Below are 14,138 nucleotides of genomic sequence, written 5' to 3' on the forward strand. Positions count from 1 at the left end.
CTTGGCTGCACAGAATAGCTTTATAAGGGGCTCCCGTCACACGGGTGCATCATAGTAATACTCAGCCATGTCCGGCCCGTCCCGCTTGCGCTGCTGGGCCCGGGAGAGAAGGGGTCGAGGCCCTCGCGGCCAGGGGTGCTTGGGTCGAACCCCATAGTCTAAGGAGAGAAGGGGGTGTGGGTGGCAGGGGAATCTGCCCAGATCACCCCAGAACAGTGCTGTTTGGGATGAAAAGTCCCCGCGGCTGGACGTGGGTGCCCCCCCCCCGGCATGTGTCCCACATTGGGGGGGCAGGGGGGCGGGCAGGGCTGAGATACTACCATCTACTAGGCCAGAAAGTGGCTGCGAGAGTTCCAGAGGGGCTGAAAGTTCTTCAGGGACAGATCGCTGAGGCCTGTGGGAGATGTTGGGGTGCTCAGCCCTGGCCCTGCAGCCTGCTAACCACCTCCCTGTGAAGGCTCAGGGTGGGGGCCTGGGTGAGCCCCGACGCCCGGGGTAACAGCACCAGCCAGTCCCCCGGGGCAGGGTGGGGAGCGGGAGGCAGCACGCAGTCCCCCTCCCTTCCGGGCCCCCCCTTCCAGGCCCCCCGCCCGGTGGACCGCTGACCCTGTGCTCCCAGGAGTTACCTCAGCGGCTGGGGGCGGAGGAGTGCAGCAGCCAGGACGAGGTAGAGGAGGAAGAGGCTCAGCCCCGCCCTGGGATACAGAGCCCCCAGCATGGCGAGAACCATCTCCTCCTGCCCTTGTCCCCCAGCTTCTGCCCGCCCCTCCCCCGGCAGGAGGACGGAACCGCTGCCACCCGCCAGGGCCACCTCACAAAGGCCGGTCGTTCCAGGGCTCCGCGGTGAGGCCAGAAACCTCCCGCTGAGGTTCGGTTTGGTTTGGTTTTTTGACGCTGTCGGCCTACAGGTGCCAAACCGCACCTTGCTCTAGTGTCACTGCCCGAGGGTTAAGGGCACAGACCTTTGGAGTCTGATCTCGGTTCACACCCCCACCTTGCCTTTTGGGAGGTGGACAGGTCACAGTCGTGGGCCTCCGTTTTCTCATCTGTGAGGTAAGGTACATACCTCTGCTCAAGGGGTGGCACACGGGAGAGGTCAACGCGGAGAGCCCCAACCATCCCCACCTCCTGCTGCCACCACCCTGTCCCTCCCTCAGTGATGCCAAGAACGTCCTCCGACCCACTCAGAGATGACACTGGGGCGGGGGCGGGGAGCCTGCTCTGAGAGAGTTCTTCCCCAGTTCCCCGAAGCTTCCAACAGCCCAGCCCCGGGGCTCCGCACCACCCCTGAAGCTGGACAGACGGATTTTGAGTGAGGTGGCAAAGCCCACAACTTGCTCCCTGGAGTGGAAGCTTCCCGAGGGTAGAGACTGGTTTTGTTCACTGCAGGATCCCCAGCCACACCTGGTGGATGCTCAGTAAATATTTGTTGAATGAATAAACGCCACGTGATAGCATGGAGCCGGTCTCTTCTCAGGCTGAGGCAAAGCTGTGGGGCCCTTTCTTTGCTTCCTGCGCAGCTCCCCGTCAGTGGCGCGCGGGCCTAGCTCCCTTCGGAAGCCCTGGGGCTTTAAACCCGAGACCCCTGGCCCCCTCCAGACCTATGGAGTCAGAAGCTGAGCGCTAGGCAGGGCTCTGAGCTTTGGAAACCCCGTCGCTTCTAAGAACAGACCTACCGGGGGTCCAGTCCTGTGCCCCTGACTGCCGACGTGCCCAAGGCCTGGAGAGGGCAGCCCTGGCTCCTGGTCCTCAGTAACCCCCAGGGTGACAGGTGCTGGCATCTCCTCAGACTGTCCCCGCGTGCTCTGAGCCCACACACTAACCGCTCAGTGGTCCTCTCCCTTTGTGTGTCCTGGACACCACTGTCCTTCACAAGCCCGTGTCCCCGTCCTCTGTCCTCACCGCTACCGGGAAACCCTGAGTTCTGGACACTTTGCCCAACTCAGTCCCTTGTCCCTCATCCTCCTTGCCTCTGAGAGGCCACCGTCTCCCTCTCTATCCACACCCAGTCCCTAGCCTGCCTGGGTGCCACCGACACCCTGTCATCCCCCAGCCACGGCCTTAATCCGGCCCCAACCACTGTTGGACGTTTCTGCTGCCATGTCCCTGTGCTCAGCCTCCAGTACCACCTGTCGGAAGCCCCCCACACCAGACCGCTGGGGTGCGGTGTATTTTTTTTTTAATTTTTTAATGATTTTTTTTTTAAGATTTTATTAGAATGAGAGAGAGCACGAGAGGGAAGAGGGTCAGAGGGAGAAGCAGACTCCCTGCTGAGCAAGGAGCCCGACGTGGGACTCGATCCCGGGACTCCAGGATCATGACCTGAGCCGAAGGCAGTCGCTTAACCAACTGAGCTACCCAGGCGCCCTATTTTTTAATATTTCATTTGAGAGAGCGACAGCACGAGCGGGGTGAGGGGCAGAGGGAGAAGCACGTTCCCCACCGAACAAGGAGCCCGATGCAGAACTCAATCCCAGGACTCCGGGATCTCGACCTGAGCTGAAGGCAGACACTTAACGGACTGAGCCACCCAGGCGCCCTGAGATGAGGTTTAAAATGCTCCCCTCCCCACTGCCTTCCGGAAGCAGGTCTGAGTTTCTTGCCTGGCCTGCGAGGGTCTGTTGGATTTGGCCCTGACCTTACCCCCTCCCGCTGTTCCTCCCTCCCTTCTGCCCCAGCAGTGACTCACTGCACAACCTGCTCTCCCACCGGCCCCACACTGGCGCAGGGTTACCCCTGCTTGAACCGAGGCCTCCCTGACGGGTGCGCCCTCCACAGGCATCCGTCCAGGCAGCGAGCACCTCCACTCACCCACCTCCGACCCAGACTCCCTCAGGTACACGCTCCTACCTACTCCCACGCCCCAGCGTGCTGCATTTATGTGTCTCTGCGGATGGGTTAGCGCCCAACAGCAAGGCCGGCTTTCCTCCCGCCGCACGCACAGCCCCCGGCCCAGAGCCCACTGACAGGGCACGTGCCCAGCAACGGTCCTTGTACCCAACAGATCGGGGCCCCAAGCTGTGACCACCTGAAGGCTCGTCCCTTCACCTTCTGGCCCAGGACCTGGGCGTGCCTTCCCAGAGGCACTTGCGGGGCATGGAGGGTAGCAGAGGAAGGCTGGCCCCTCCTCCCGTGGCTCCCCCCAGGTGTCAGAGGAAGTGAGGCAGGGCAGAAGTGGTGCGGATGGAGCCCTCAGAATTTGGAAGGCGGCTCACCCTGCTAGAAACTCCAGCAGGAGAGTTAGGTCTATTCACAGGGCAAAGGGGACAGGGGCGGAGGCTGAGGAAGGGGACGGGCCAGGCAGAAAGGCCAGGCTGCAGTTGCCCCGTCTGGGTGCTTGTGCCCCCCCACCCCCCTGCCGTAGCCTGTGCACGGCCCCAGGAGACTTGGCCACCAGGGAGCGGGCAGGGGGTGTGTGCAGAGACCCCCAGCTCCTCCCCCCTGAACCTGCACCCCCTCGGGCTCCCAGCCCCTCCAACGCCCGCCCCCAGCACCGGCCCCAGGGCTGGCTGGTGCCTCACCTTCTTTGCCTGTGGGAGAACACCTCCAGCTGTGAAACAGGGGCTCGGGGCTTGAGGTGTCACTGCACCAAGCCGGGCCCACCATTCACCAGGCTCCATCACAGGCTGGCAGGCTAGAGGACAGGGCCCTGCAGGGAAGGGGCAGACAGAGCCTCTGGCCAGAGGCCACATGGGCAGCGGTCACCCCCTGCCCCATTGGACCTTGTCTGTTGTCACCAGGGACCAGTGAGAGAGGAGCTGAGTTCACCTCCGCGGCTGCCACAGCAAGCCGCTTCCCACGCTCAAGGACACTAGACCCCAGCTTTCTGAGGCCAGAGGAGCCCAGGTCCCCGTCCCGACAGGAGGCTTCTCAGCCCAGGGACAACGTGCGGGCCACAGTGGCTCCATCGCCAGAGGGTGAAAAGTCGAGAGGATGTCCGGGGTGGGGGGGTGCCCGGTGGGCCAGGGGGGAGAGCTGGGAGCCCTGGGTGGCGGGCACGGAGAGGCCACGTGCTGGGACGCTGCCAGAGTCAGTTTTATTAGGGCAAAGAGGCCCCAGGGGACTTGACGGCCGGGGCACCCCCTGCCCCTCCGTGCACCCTCTCCAGGATGGGTCAGCCCCAGCTGTAGAAATAAATTTTCTGCCAGGTGGGCAAGTAATCCATGAGTGGCCCTGCAACGAGAGAGGGTTCGGGGCTGAGGGCCAGACTCCAATCTGACTCTGCTCTACCTAAGGCCCTTCTCAGCCACGCTGCCCCAATACGGCTGCTCACATCCGTCCAGCCAGAGCCCCACTGACTCCTGCCTGCCTGCCCCTCGGGAGGCAGCAGCGGCAGCGACCTCTGTCCCCCTTTGCAAAGACCTCAGGCTCAGAGAAGCCACATGGCTGAGGTAAGAGCTCCAAACAGCCTGGTGGGCTTCAGCCCCGCCACAGAAGCCCCAGAGAAGCCCCAGGGGTGTACGGCTCCAGGATCCCGAGGCCGGGCTAAGGCTGACAGCCTAGTGTGGCCCAACACTCCTCCCAGTACAGGACGCCTTCCAGCAACCTGAGGCTCTACGGGCCGGCCTGGCCCTGCCCAGGAGCTGCCACCCACCCAACCTGACCTCTGGGCTCCCTCTCCTGTGTCAAGAATCAAATGACAAGGAGATAAAGAGAAAAGTCAGGGACACAGGGCCACTCGAAAGATCTGCGATACTCGGTAATCACACCCCCAACCCTGCACTTACTTGCGACCAGGCCAATGCCCGGGACGTGGTCCGCCAGCAGCTGGAGCAGGAAGAGGATCCTCGCCCTGCAGAGAGAAGATGAGCAGAACAGGCTGGCCCGGGCTGCCCACAGCTCAGCCTGGGACTGGTGCTTCCTCACAGTGTCCCACAGACTCCCGCCGCTCTCTCCCTCGTCCTGAGCCAACACACTCCTGGGGCAGTCCCGGCACAGGGATGGTGAGGGCCCAAAGGGAAGGCCAGCCCTGCCCTGCCTTCAAGAAACCCCCAGTAAGCCAGAAGCGCTGAGCCACACTGAAACCTCATGAGCCAATGTTGAGTGAGCAGGCCCAGGGCGGGGGCAGGGGCCAAGGCCCTATTGTTTTTAAGAGACAGGGCTTTCCCACAGGAGAACCTGGGGTGAGACGACAGTGTTGGGGACGGGAACAAGAGAAATGATGGTAAGACTCGGCATTTGTTAAGTGATTCTGTACCAGGTGCTCCTCCATGTCTGAGGTCATTTAAGGGCTCCCACGACCCTATGAGATAGGCCCGAGCACGTCCCCGTTGCACAGAGGAGGCACAGAGCGCTTTGGTAACTTGGCCCAGGTCACACGACTGCAAGGCAGCCTGGCCCGAGATGACACTCGGCCTCTGACAGGAAGGACAGAGCGTTCCCTGCACAGCCTATACCCCAGAGCCGCTCAGCAGCTTGCTCCCTGTCCTCTGGGGTAACCAGGAACTTCTCCAGCAGGTTTCTAGACCTTTTTCAGTCTGGGCCACTGCTGTGAGGGTGCTAGGCTGGTCCGCTCAGCAGGGGCCACACTAGAGGCTTGCCACCTGTGGGACCACCTCTGCGGGTCCTGTCGCCTCAAAATGCCTCAGTTCCGCGATCCTGGGGCTTCGCTTCCTCTGCAAAGTGCAGGCTGTCTGTGGGGGGAGCTCATATGGTCCATATAAGTCTCTGGAATATTCCTTTAGAGCAGGGAACAGGATTTGGCTTTAGTACCTTGTGAGCTTGCAAACTTATCTGGAAAGAGGAATTACCAGGCCACGCTATTTTCACCAAGGTGGTATTAAGTATGGCACAAACTCACATCCTATTGCCTCAAAACCAAAGCAAGCCAAACCAAACCCAAACAGAGGTTGTGCGGCCATCTTATTAAACGTAATTCCAGGGACTACTGCAGTCTTCCAGCAGAGGACTTAAGACGGGAGCCTCCAGTCTGTCTCCTGGTCCCCGTCGCCGTACAGAGACCCCTCCTCAGACTGCAGTCTGACCTCAGGCAGTCACCCGGCAGGCCTTGGGGCACTTGGCCCCAAGCCCCCCCCTACTTGCTGCCAGTGGGCCCTCTGGGTCTGGCTGAGGCCGGAAGCGCTGGGCCCTCACAGGTGACAGAGCAGGGGCGGGCAAGGTAGGGACAGGCATGGCGGTGGCCCCTGGCTCTGCCATGGGCTAGCTGGACAGCTCTGTTTAAGGTGCCCCGCTTCTCTGAACCTCAAGGGCCTCTCTGCAAAGTGGGGCTCCAAACTACTGAGCAAGAAGAAAGCCCGGTCCTGCCACCATCCCTGGGGCCCTGCCCCAGGCACGCCACCCCTGCGTGCCTCCCGCAGCCCCGGGCCTGTGGCCGGAGCGCCCCGAGGCAGGGCCGGGCTGGCACTCGCCACTGCGCGCAGGATGGCACACCCCTGGGGTGGGGGGGAGGCGTGCGCGCGGGCCGGGGCCAGGTCTCACTCAGAGAAGCGGTCATAGAACGGGGAGCGCAGCAAGTAGTAGAGCAGCAAGATGGTCCGGCGCCGCAGCTCCAGCCGCTCCCTCCGGCTCAGGCCCTTCCTGTCGCTCAGGAGGCTCAGGCTGGGGGCAGAAGGGGACAAGGTCAGGGCCAGCAGTGGGGCGGGCAGGGGGGCATCTGCTCAGGTGAGGACAGGCCCGCGGCATGAAGCCCGGCAGAGGGAGCAGACTCCCCAGGCAGGCCTGGGCTCACCTGGTCACGTCCACGACCCCAGACAGGAGCCAGGGTGTCCACGACCGCTGACCCCATAGGCCCAGGCTGAGCACTGACGGCCAAGGTGTCAAGGAGGTCTCCGGCACACGGCCCACCCACCCACTCCCCATGGGGCCTGCCCCACAGGGCCAGCCAGTGGCGGGCAGAGGATACGGTGCAGCAGGGGCCGGGCGATATACAAGGACTCTGCGATGGTCTCCTGCAGCCCCAGCGGGGTGGGGGGGGTGACCCTCAGCTCCTCATGCTGCTGCTGCCGCCGGCCCTCCCACTGCGGGGGCGCTCCCCAGTGCCTCGAGTGCAGGGATGGGGCTAGAACACAAGGGCAGCGGATGAGCAGTCAGGCCCAGGCTGACCTCTGCCCTGAGGCACCCGGGGCCATGACTCCTACACTTACTGTTCTGGAGGGTTCGTACCACTCGGTTCGACCGCTTCCCCACGTATGACTGCTCCTGGCCACCAGCGCTCTGGTCACCATCTAGCAGGGACAGACAGAAGGCCATGCTGTCAGAGGAACATGTTTGCAGCAGAGCCCGCGGAGAACCCACAAGCAGTGAACGCCCCCGGGCTAAGGGGGGAATGGGTGGGCGTGGGTAAGCCTGTACTACAGCGGCAGCTGAGGCAGGACGCTGTCGCCAGAGCTGTGCGTCAGCACTCTCCCCGGATGGGGAAAGCGCAGCATGACTCGTGGTAGGGGAGCCAGCCAAGAAGCCAGGCCTCCCAGGGACTGGAGTGATGGAGGGAGGGCCCATGTCTTCTCAGTCCTTTGCTTTCAATATGACCAGGTGGAGAAGCAAAGAACGGTCCCCACGGAAGGCCAGAGGCATCAGGCCTGGAGGCCAACCAGTGAGGAGTCCAAAGCCCCGAAGGGACAGATCTGCCAGGTACCCTGCCTTATGCAACTCTGGCTCTTGATATACAGAACGAGGCCCAAAGACATGGTCAGCAGGACCTCTATCTCCTACTCATGCTGTCCGCCGTTCCACAAAAAGGAATGAGGACTCTGGCACCAGGAGTCCTGAGTTCAAGTTCTGATTTTGCCCCTAGCCTCATCTTTCTTTTTTTTTCTCTGTACAATACAGGGTGATGACAGCAAACTGAGCTGATGGGGATAAATGTGCTCCATAAACAGACAACACTCTACTCACGTTGGCTGGCTCTAAACCCACAAATTAGCTCCATGTGCCAGGCCACTCCAGAGCGTGGAAACAGCTTACCCGGGGGCTGTGCCTGGGTCTCCCTGTCCAGCGGAACGATGGGGGGTGAGGTCTGGAGGCCAGCCTTGAACCAGATCAGCAGGAACATCCGCAGGACAGCCCTGGGTTGGGAGTATGACAGGGCTGCGGGGGAGGTGGCTAGCCAGCAGGGGGCCAGGGGTGCTCTGGTGAACCCCACACGAACTGCTGGCCTGAGTCACCCCCACCCAGGGCCTGCCCTCCTCAGTCCCAACGTACTTGGCCAGCTGGATGAGAGCGATGACAAGCCAACGGCCCACTTCACCCCACACCTTGGCGGCCCCCATCTCCATGAACACCTCCACGCACTCGAGCACGCTCAGCCATGTCAGCAGCTTCTGCTGGGACAGCGACTGCAAGGACCCCAGGCCAAGAGATCAGGGTTGGGGCGGGGGGGCCCAGTCCCAGGCCCTCCTCCTAGGTGATTCCTCTGACAGGAGAGGTGGATTTTCCCCTAAGACTACCCTTGCAGGCCTGAGTTCTCCAGATAGCAGAGGCTACCCTATGTCTCTGAAATTCAGTCTCTTCATCTGCGACAGGGGCACTAACAACTTGACCCTCCACCTAATGAGATGGCTTGAAGCTCAGATGGACGTAGGCATGTCTCACACTCTTGAGACACGCTACACACTTGGACTGGCGATTACTGCTTCACTCCCAAGTCCCTATGCTTCCCGCCCTCAGCTCCTGACAGAATTCTCACCACAGGTAACTTTTTCCGAAGCTCCTTCCGCAGGATCCCATCATTGAGCAGCACAAGCAGGTTAGAGGCAGAGTACACTGAGGGCGGGGGGAAAAGTGTGGCCGTGAGGGGCTGGTTCTGCGGCCTCTACATCCTCCCCTTCTCCCCACAGCTGCAGGGATCACCTGTTACCTGCTCTACTCCGCCAGCCACAGGCCGTGTGGAAACCCACCCGCCTCCCCACCCACTTCCTCAGAGCTGCCCACTCCCCAGTATGATCTTGTGTGGGTGGCTGGAACAAGAAAGGAGGGCTTCGTCTCTCTGAGAAAGCAGCTACTGCCTTGCTGCAGAGCCCTGGTCAGCCAGCTGCCCAGAACTGACCATCGCTCTCAGCAGCCATGGATGTGTGGTCTCGCCTCCAGGCCTCAGCTCCCTGCGGCCTGTCCCTGAAAGGCGGCTCCACCTCTACCTCCACTACCCTCCGGGGCTCCCTGGGCAAACACGCCTGAGGCAGTCACAGTCTGGGGCTTCTCGAATGTGCAAAATCCGGGCTTGAATCCTGGCTCCGGGATCACCAGTAGCTGTCCCCTAACCTCGCTGAATTTGTTCCCTTTACTGGACACTGAGGACAGTAACAGTACATCGTAGGACTACAGGGAGGATTAACTGGGCAAAGGCAGGCAAGGTACTTGGGCCAGCCGCCTGACCAGTCAAGGTCCCCAGATTTGTCTCTGGACTATGGGGGACCTGAGACAGTGGACTCTGGACCTTCGGTCCGACTCAGCACAGGACCAGGTAACGGAAAACCTAGGACAGCGAACCGGGGTGGTCCCCCCTCTGGGAAGCCCCGCCGCCCCCCATCCACCCCAGAGCCCCACTCACCCAGCTCTGACAGTTCGTGCGAATCGGCGAAGCGACCTGGGGAGAAGGTACAGGAGGCGACGGTGAGCATTTGCCTCAGCCTGCGGCTTCGGGGCCCTGGACATCCCCTCCCTGTGCCCTATGGGAACGTGGAAGGAACTTCTCAAGCACAGCGATCACTACCCTGACTCCGAAGGGAAGGGGCCCGTGGGGTCAGAGGTCAGAGCCCCTAAGGGGTAGGGCAAAGGTCAGGGTAGCACCTGCCAGCAGGTAACTGAGGCCCCGCACTGCCGTCTCCAGCTGGGCCGTGGCGGCCGGGTGACGAGTCACGTACTCCTGGTAGCGGAGGCTCAGAAGCCGCAGTTTCTCCATCCTGCCCTCGGGACCGACAGACTCACGGACCGACAGTACGACGAGCTGTAGCACCCTGCTTCCTGCGCCCTCCTTCCTGCTTCCGGTCCTAGGCCCGCCTCCTCGTGGCTTAACTTCCGAGGGCCAGAAGGATGATGACGTGAAGGGCCATTGAACCACCCTTCACCCCATTTCTTAAATCACCTCCCACTATGGTAGCGCTTAGCAACTGCGGGCCTAATCCCGCCCTCCCTGCTCCTTCAGGTCATTGGTTAAGCACACTCTCCGCCCCCGACCCCCCGGCGTTGTTGGGAGGCTCTGCTTCCGCCTTCTGGGTGGGTTGCTTTTTGCGCCTGCGCAGTTAACAGTTCCAAGAAAGCTCCCGCGGTAGTCTGAGCAGTTCATTCTAGAGAATGGACTAGGATCCTGGAGTCTTTCCAATAGAACGCCGAGAGGCTCGAACGGGAGGACCGTATTTTAAAGGGCTGGGAGGTAGCTTGCTAAAGGAACTTCGATCAGACTTGGGGAGTGCGGGGAGAGTCCTGGCAGGGGCCCGTTTAGCCAGTTGCCTCGTCCCCGGACCCCTACTAGACGTAGTGCTGGGGAAACTGAGGCAAGGAAGAATCCAGCCTTCCACGCAGTCTCGATTCCCTGGTCAGCCACTGTTAGTGTTCGGCCACAGCTCCCGCATGGACTGTGCGGACACGCACTCCCATCTTCGCGGAGAAAACTGTTTCGGCCTTCCGCTCTTGGCTTGAGGTGACTTGGTCGAGTGTTTCCCTTCTCTGGGTCTCGAGTTTTCCCATCTGTAAAATGATTTGAGGGGAGACTTGGTCCTTGAACTCGGGCTCAATCTCAAAGCGCTTTTCGGCCCTTGGATGCACCTCCCGGTCCTCAGCTCTTCCCCAAGGGACGGGGAAGACGCCTGGGAATCTTCCCAAACCGGGCGGCCTCCCTGATAGGGGCTGTGGCGGGAGAGGAGCGGCCAGAGGTAGGGAATCTGACGCTCCGGGGAGGCCGCCACTGATTGGCTCCGTGGGGAAAGGGGCGGAGCCTGGGTGGGGTCAAGGGGCTGAGCCCTTGCGGACTGGCTCAAGGTACTCTGAGAGGAGTAATACATTATTTTACCTGATTCCCTCTACGGGATGTTATCTGCAGGTGTGGAAAGGATCTGCTTAAGGACGCCCAGTCACATTCGAATCTTGGTCTGGTCTGACCACAGCATCTAGGCGGTTTAAGCAACACACCTTACTAGGAAGCCACAGCCTCTCCTTCCCTCCCCTCTCCCTCTTCCCCACCCTCCTCTCCAGCTTAGTTTTCTCTATCAGGTGAGGAATCAGAGCTGCTCTCGCTTCTCGTGCCAAGCAATGATGACCCAGGGAGATGTGTCCAGGGGCCTCAGGAGAGGCTACAGGTCTTGCAGAACAGGGTGGTCGTAGGCATCGCCAACATCGTTTCTCACCACTTCCTGGGGGCCAGACTCATTCCTACATCACTCCTGGCCACCTTGCCAGCTAGGTATGAACTCTTTTTCACAGTTGGGGAATAAGAGGCCCCAGTAGGTGAAAGGACTTGTCCCAGGTCACATAGCATGGCATTGGCCAAATGGACCACAATGTGTGTCTCCCACAGCATTGCTCTCTCTCCTACTGCCCACAACCCAGCAAGGGCAGTGATACAGTGAAGCCATTTGGTGGTGAGTCAGGTTAGAAGCTGGGGTTAAGACCAGCGCTCAGGGCATTCAGTGTGGGGCTCTTTCTCCTTTCCTCCCTGTACCCCACCATCTTCATTTTTTTTTTAAGATTTTATTTATTAGAGAGAGACAGTGAGAGAGGGAACACAAGCATGGGGAGTGGGAGAGGGAGAAACAGGCTTCCCGCGTAGCAGCGAGCCCAGTGTGGCGCTCGATCTCAGGACCCTGGGATCATGGCCTGAGCCGAAGGCAGACGCCCAACGACTGAGCCACCCAGGTGCCCCATGTACCCCACCATCTTAATGAACCTGTTCCTGAACCTCTCCTTCCCTGCAGGACTGGGAGAGGAGCGTGGGCCCAGCCACTTTGGCAGCAGCAGAGCTGCCTGAATTTCCTCTCCAGATCTCAGGCCTGATTAGGTCCCAGAAACAAAGAGTGGACCGTGTGTGCCGGAGGCACCCAGCGCAGCCCCACCCTGCTGGGTGCCTGCCTGGCATTGGTCACCTGGCTGGGCTGGAAGGGCCTCTGGGCAGGTGGCCCAGAACCTCCCTCCTTCAGTCTGCCCTGAGCCACAGGAGAAGAGAGCTAGACCAGTCTAACAAGTACAGAGGAGGACAGTGAGACCCAGAGAGGGGGCCTGACTGGACTAAGGTCACACAGCAAAGTCCTGGGCAGAGCTGGGTAAACCAGGTCTCGGGCCTAGAAGACCAGCACCCTTTCATAGGCCCACCCCCTGGCTCCCATTCCCCCTGCCCCAGAGCAACCTCTTGGAGGCCCAGGAAGTGGCTCAGCAAGCAGCTTCCCCTGAGTGGTAAGGTTAAGGGAGAGGTGGGGCCAGCATTGTGAGTAACCAAGTAGTTCCAAAAGCCCCAGCTCCTGTCACACTCCCTGGCCAGGCCCTGACCTGTGTGCTGTACCCTCTCCCTCACATTTATTACCCCCCTCCACCATCCCCAGTCTCTGTTGAGGGGCTTGGGGAGGGATTCGTCCACCCCCACTCCAGCTCCAGGCTAGAGATGAGGGTCAGGGGATGCTGAAGGCTCAAAGTTCCAGACGCCAGGATGGCCCCTGCATCCCCTCATCTCCTTTTAATTCCCAGATGTGCAGAGACCCACCATCAGTATCTGTGGCAACCACTACCCCTGGCCTCCAAAATTGGACTTTCCTGGAAAACCCCCATCTCCCAGAGAAAGGCATCCCAGCGTCTTGAAGGAGGAGACTTGAGGGGTCTAATGCTGGCCTGCTTTCCACAGCTTCTTTCGGGGTTAGGGTCTCCCAGGCCCTCACTTTTTTTTTTTTTAAGATTTTATTTGTTTATTCATGAGAGACAGAGAGAGAGAGAGGCTGAGAGAGAAGCAGGCTCCCAAGGAGAAGGGAGCCTGATGCGGGACTCGATCCCAGGACCCTGGGATCATGACCTGAGCTGAAGGCAGACGCTTAACCATCTGAGCCACCCAGGCGCCCAGGCCCTCACTTTTTATAGGTGAAGTTGGGCTAAACTGGCTCACGGAGAGGCGGCCTGGTGCATCCCATCCACGTTCCCCACATACTTAGTGCTTAGTGGGTACTGGACCCTGGTTGGGCTCTGGGACCGAGTACAGGACAAGATAGACAAGGCTCCAGTCCCACGAGCAGCCTTCTTGGGGTGGGGGTGGGTACCTATAAACAAGTCCGCAAGGTCAACTTCAGAGGAGTGCTAGGAATAAAATAAACCAAGGGATGTGGAAGGAGGAACCCGCGTCAGGAGAATCTGGTAGAATCCAGGCAGAAGGAACATCAAGAGCAAGTTCCGGGGCAGGAAGCCCTTAAAGAGCCGCAGGACACTGTGCCTTCAGGGAAGAGCCTAGGAAGGGGTCTGGGGAAGGGGTGGGTGTTCTATCAGATCACTTCACTTCGCAGGGAAGGATAATCCTGCGACACAGGACTGAGGGGAGGGTTAACTGAGATGAGGCTGGTCAAACCTCAGCACCGGGCCTGGCACGGAGAATGTGCGCTCAGGCAACCGCCACTCTTGTCGTTCAGGGGCCAGAGCGCCCACCACTTCCCTCCAGGGCTGAGGCCGGGCTGCGGGGTGCGAGGCAGGGCAGAGTGAGAAATCCAGTCCCAGCCCCAGTACCCCGGTCTAGGCAAGGGCGGGGGGAGCGGCGCGAATCCCGGTGCCCGCGTCAGGGAGTCCCCTTGCCAGCTCCCGGGCAGGACACGACCTTCGCAAGGCGGCTTTGTCCGGGCCGCGCAGCCAGGCGGGCCGGGCCGCGGGAAAGGCAGGGGGCGTGGAGCGGCCCCGGAGCTCCAGGTGCTCCGCAGCTCCCGGGCAGGGCTCGGCCGGCCCCGCCTCCAGTGCCCAGAGCAGGTGTCCCTGGCCCGCGAGGCCCCGCATTCCACTCCTTCCTCCTGAGCCCCGCCGGCCCTTTGATCCCGGGCCCGGGGTCACGGGCCCCTCCCCCGTTGGGAGGTTAAGAGCAGGAGATGGGGCCTCAGGGCTGGGAAGAGGGGATGGGCTCAGGGCAGGTGGCGGGACTGGTCCTTCCTGGGTGGCTGCCCCCGCTCCCTCCAGCCATCCTGGGGGTTTCCCGGGTTCCTCCCGGGCTTGGCTGGGTGGTCGTCCGATGC

General features: G+C 61.1%; 2 protein-coding genes across 6 annotated transcripts; both read right to left on the reverse strand.

Annotated features, from left to right (window-relative positions):
* Positions 1-7: 7 nt before the first annotated feature.
* Positions 8-1,790, reverse strand: C11H11orf94 (chromosome 11 C11orf94 homolog). Of its 2 annotated transcripts, XM_027578059.2 has the most exons (3): positions 627-1,790; positions 321-394; positions 8-158 (listed from the first exon to the last, which is right to left on the reverse strand). In XM_027578059.2, the coding sequence occupies exons 1-3, from the start codon at positions 728-730 to the stop codon at positions 37-39; spliced, it is 300 nt and encodes a 99-aa protein (XP_027433860.1). In that variant the 5' UTR covers positions 731-1,790; the 3' UTR covers positions 8-36. The 2 variants fall into 2 exon arrangements, with proteins under 2 accessions (XP_027433860.1, XP_027433861.1); XM_027578060.2 differs by having other exon boundaries at positions 8-394; positions 627-925.
* Positions 1,791-2,461: 671 nt separating this feature from the next.
* On the reverse strand, positions 2,462-10,785 carry PEX16 (peroxisomal biogenesis factor 16). 4 transcript variants are annotated; one of them, XM_027581275.1, is made up of 11 exons: positions 9,745-10,785; positions 9,506-9,541; positions 8,645-8,721; positions 8,161-8,294; positions 7,924-8,024; positions 7,104-7,184; positions 6,863-7,018; positions 6,689-6,761; positions 6,439-6,558; positions 4,728-4,792; positions 4,018-4,173 (listed from the first exon to the last, which is right to left on the reverse strand). In XM_027581275.1, exons 1-11 carry the CDS (start codon positions 9,854-9,856, stop codon positions 4,115-4,117), a joined length of 1,014 nt encoding a protein of 337 aa, XP_027437076.1. In that variant the 5' UTR covers positions 9,857-10,785; the 3' UTR covers positions 4,018-4,114. The 4 variants fall into 4 exon arrangements, 3 of the variants coding, with proteins under 3 accessions (XP_027437077.1, XP_027437076.1, XP_027437075.1); XR_003517640.1 differs by having other exon boundaries at positions 4,098-4,173; positions 6,689-6,765; XM_027581274.2 differs by lacking the exon at positions 4,018-4,173 and having other exon boundaries at positions 4,521-4,792.
* Positions 10,786-14,138: the final 3,353 nt, after the last annotated feature.

Source organism: Zalophus californianus, chromosome 11, assembly GCF_009762305.2.
Source record: "Zalophus californianus isolate mZalCal1 chromosome 11, mZalCal1.pri.v2, whole genome shotgun sequence".
NCBI classification, from domain to species: Eukaryota; Metazoa; Chordata; class Mammalia; order Carnivora; family Otariidae; genus Zalophus; species Zalophus californianus.

Coding starts and splice junctions, on each gene's coding strand:
- C11H11orf94 (XM_027578060.2), bottom strand. CDS start 730: ATGGTTCTCGCCATGCTGGGGGCTCTGTATCCCAGGGCGGGGCTGAGC. Junction 395..626: donor CTCCGCCCCCAGCCGCTGAG/GTAACTCCTGGG, acceptor CATCTCCCACAG/GCCTCAGCGATCTGTCCCTG.
- PEX16 (XM_027581274.2), bottom strand. CDS start 9,856: ATGGAGAAACTGCGGCTTCTGAGCCTCCGCTACCAGGAGTACGTGACT. Junction 6,762..6,862: donor CGCCCGGCCCCTGCTGCACC/GTATCCTCTGCC, acceptor CTTGGCCGTCAG/TGCTCAGCCTGGGCCTATGG. Junction 6,559..6,688: donor GGGGTCGTGGACGTGACCAG/GTGAGCCCAGGC, acceptor TTCTGCCCCCAG/CCTGAGCCTCCTGAGCGACA.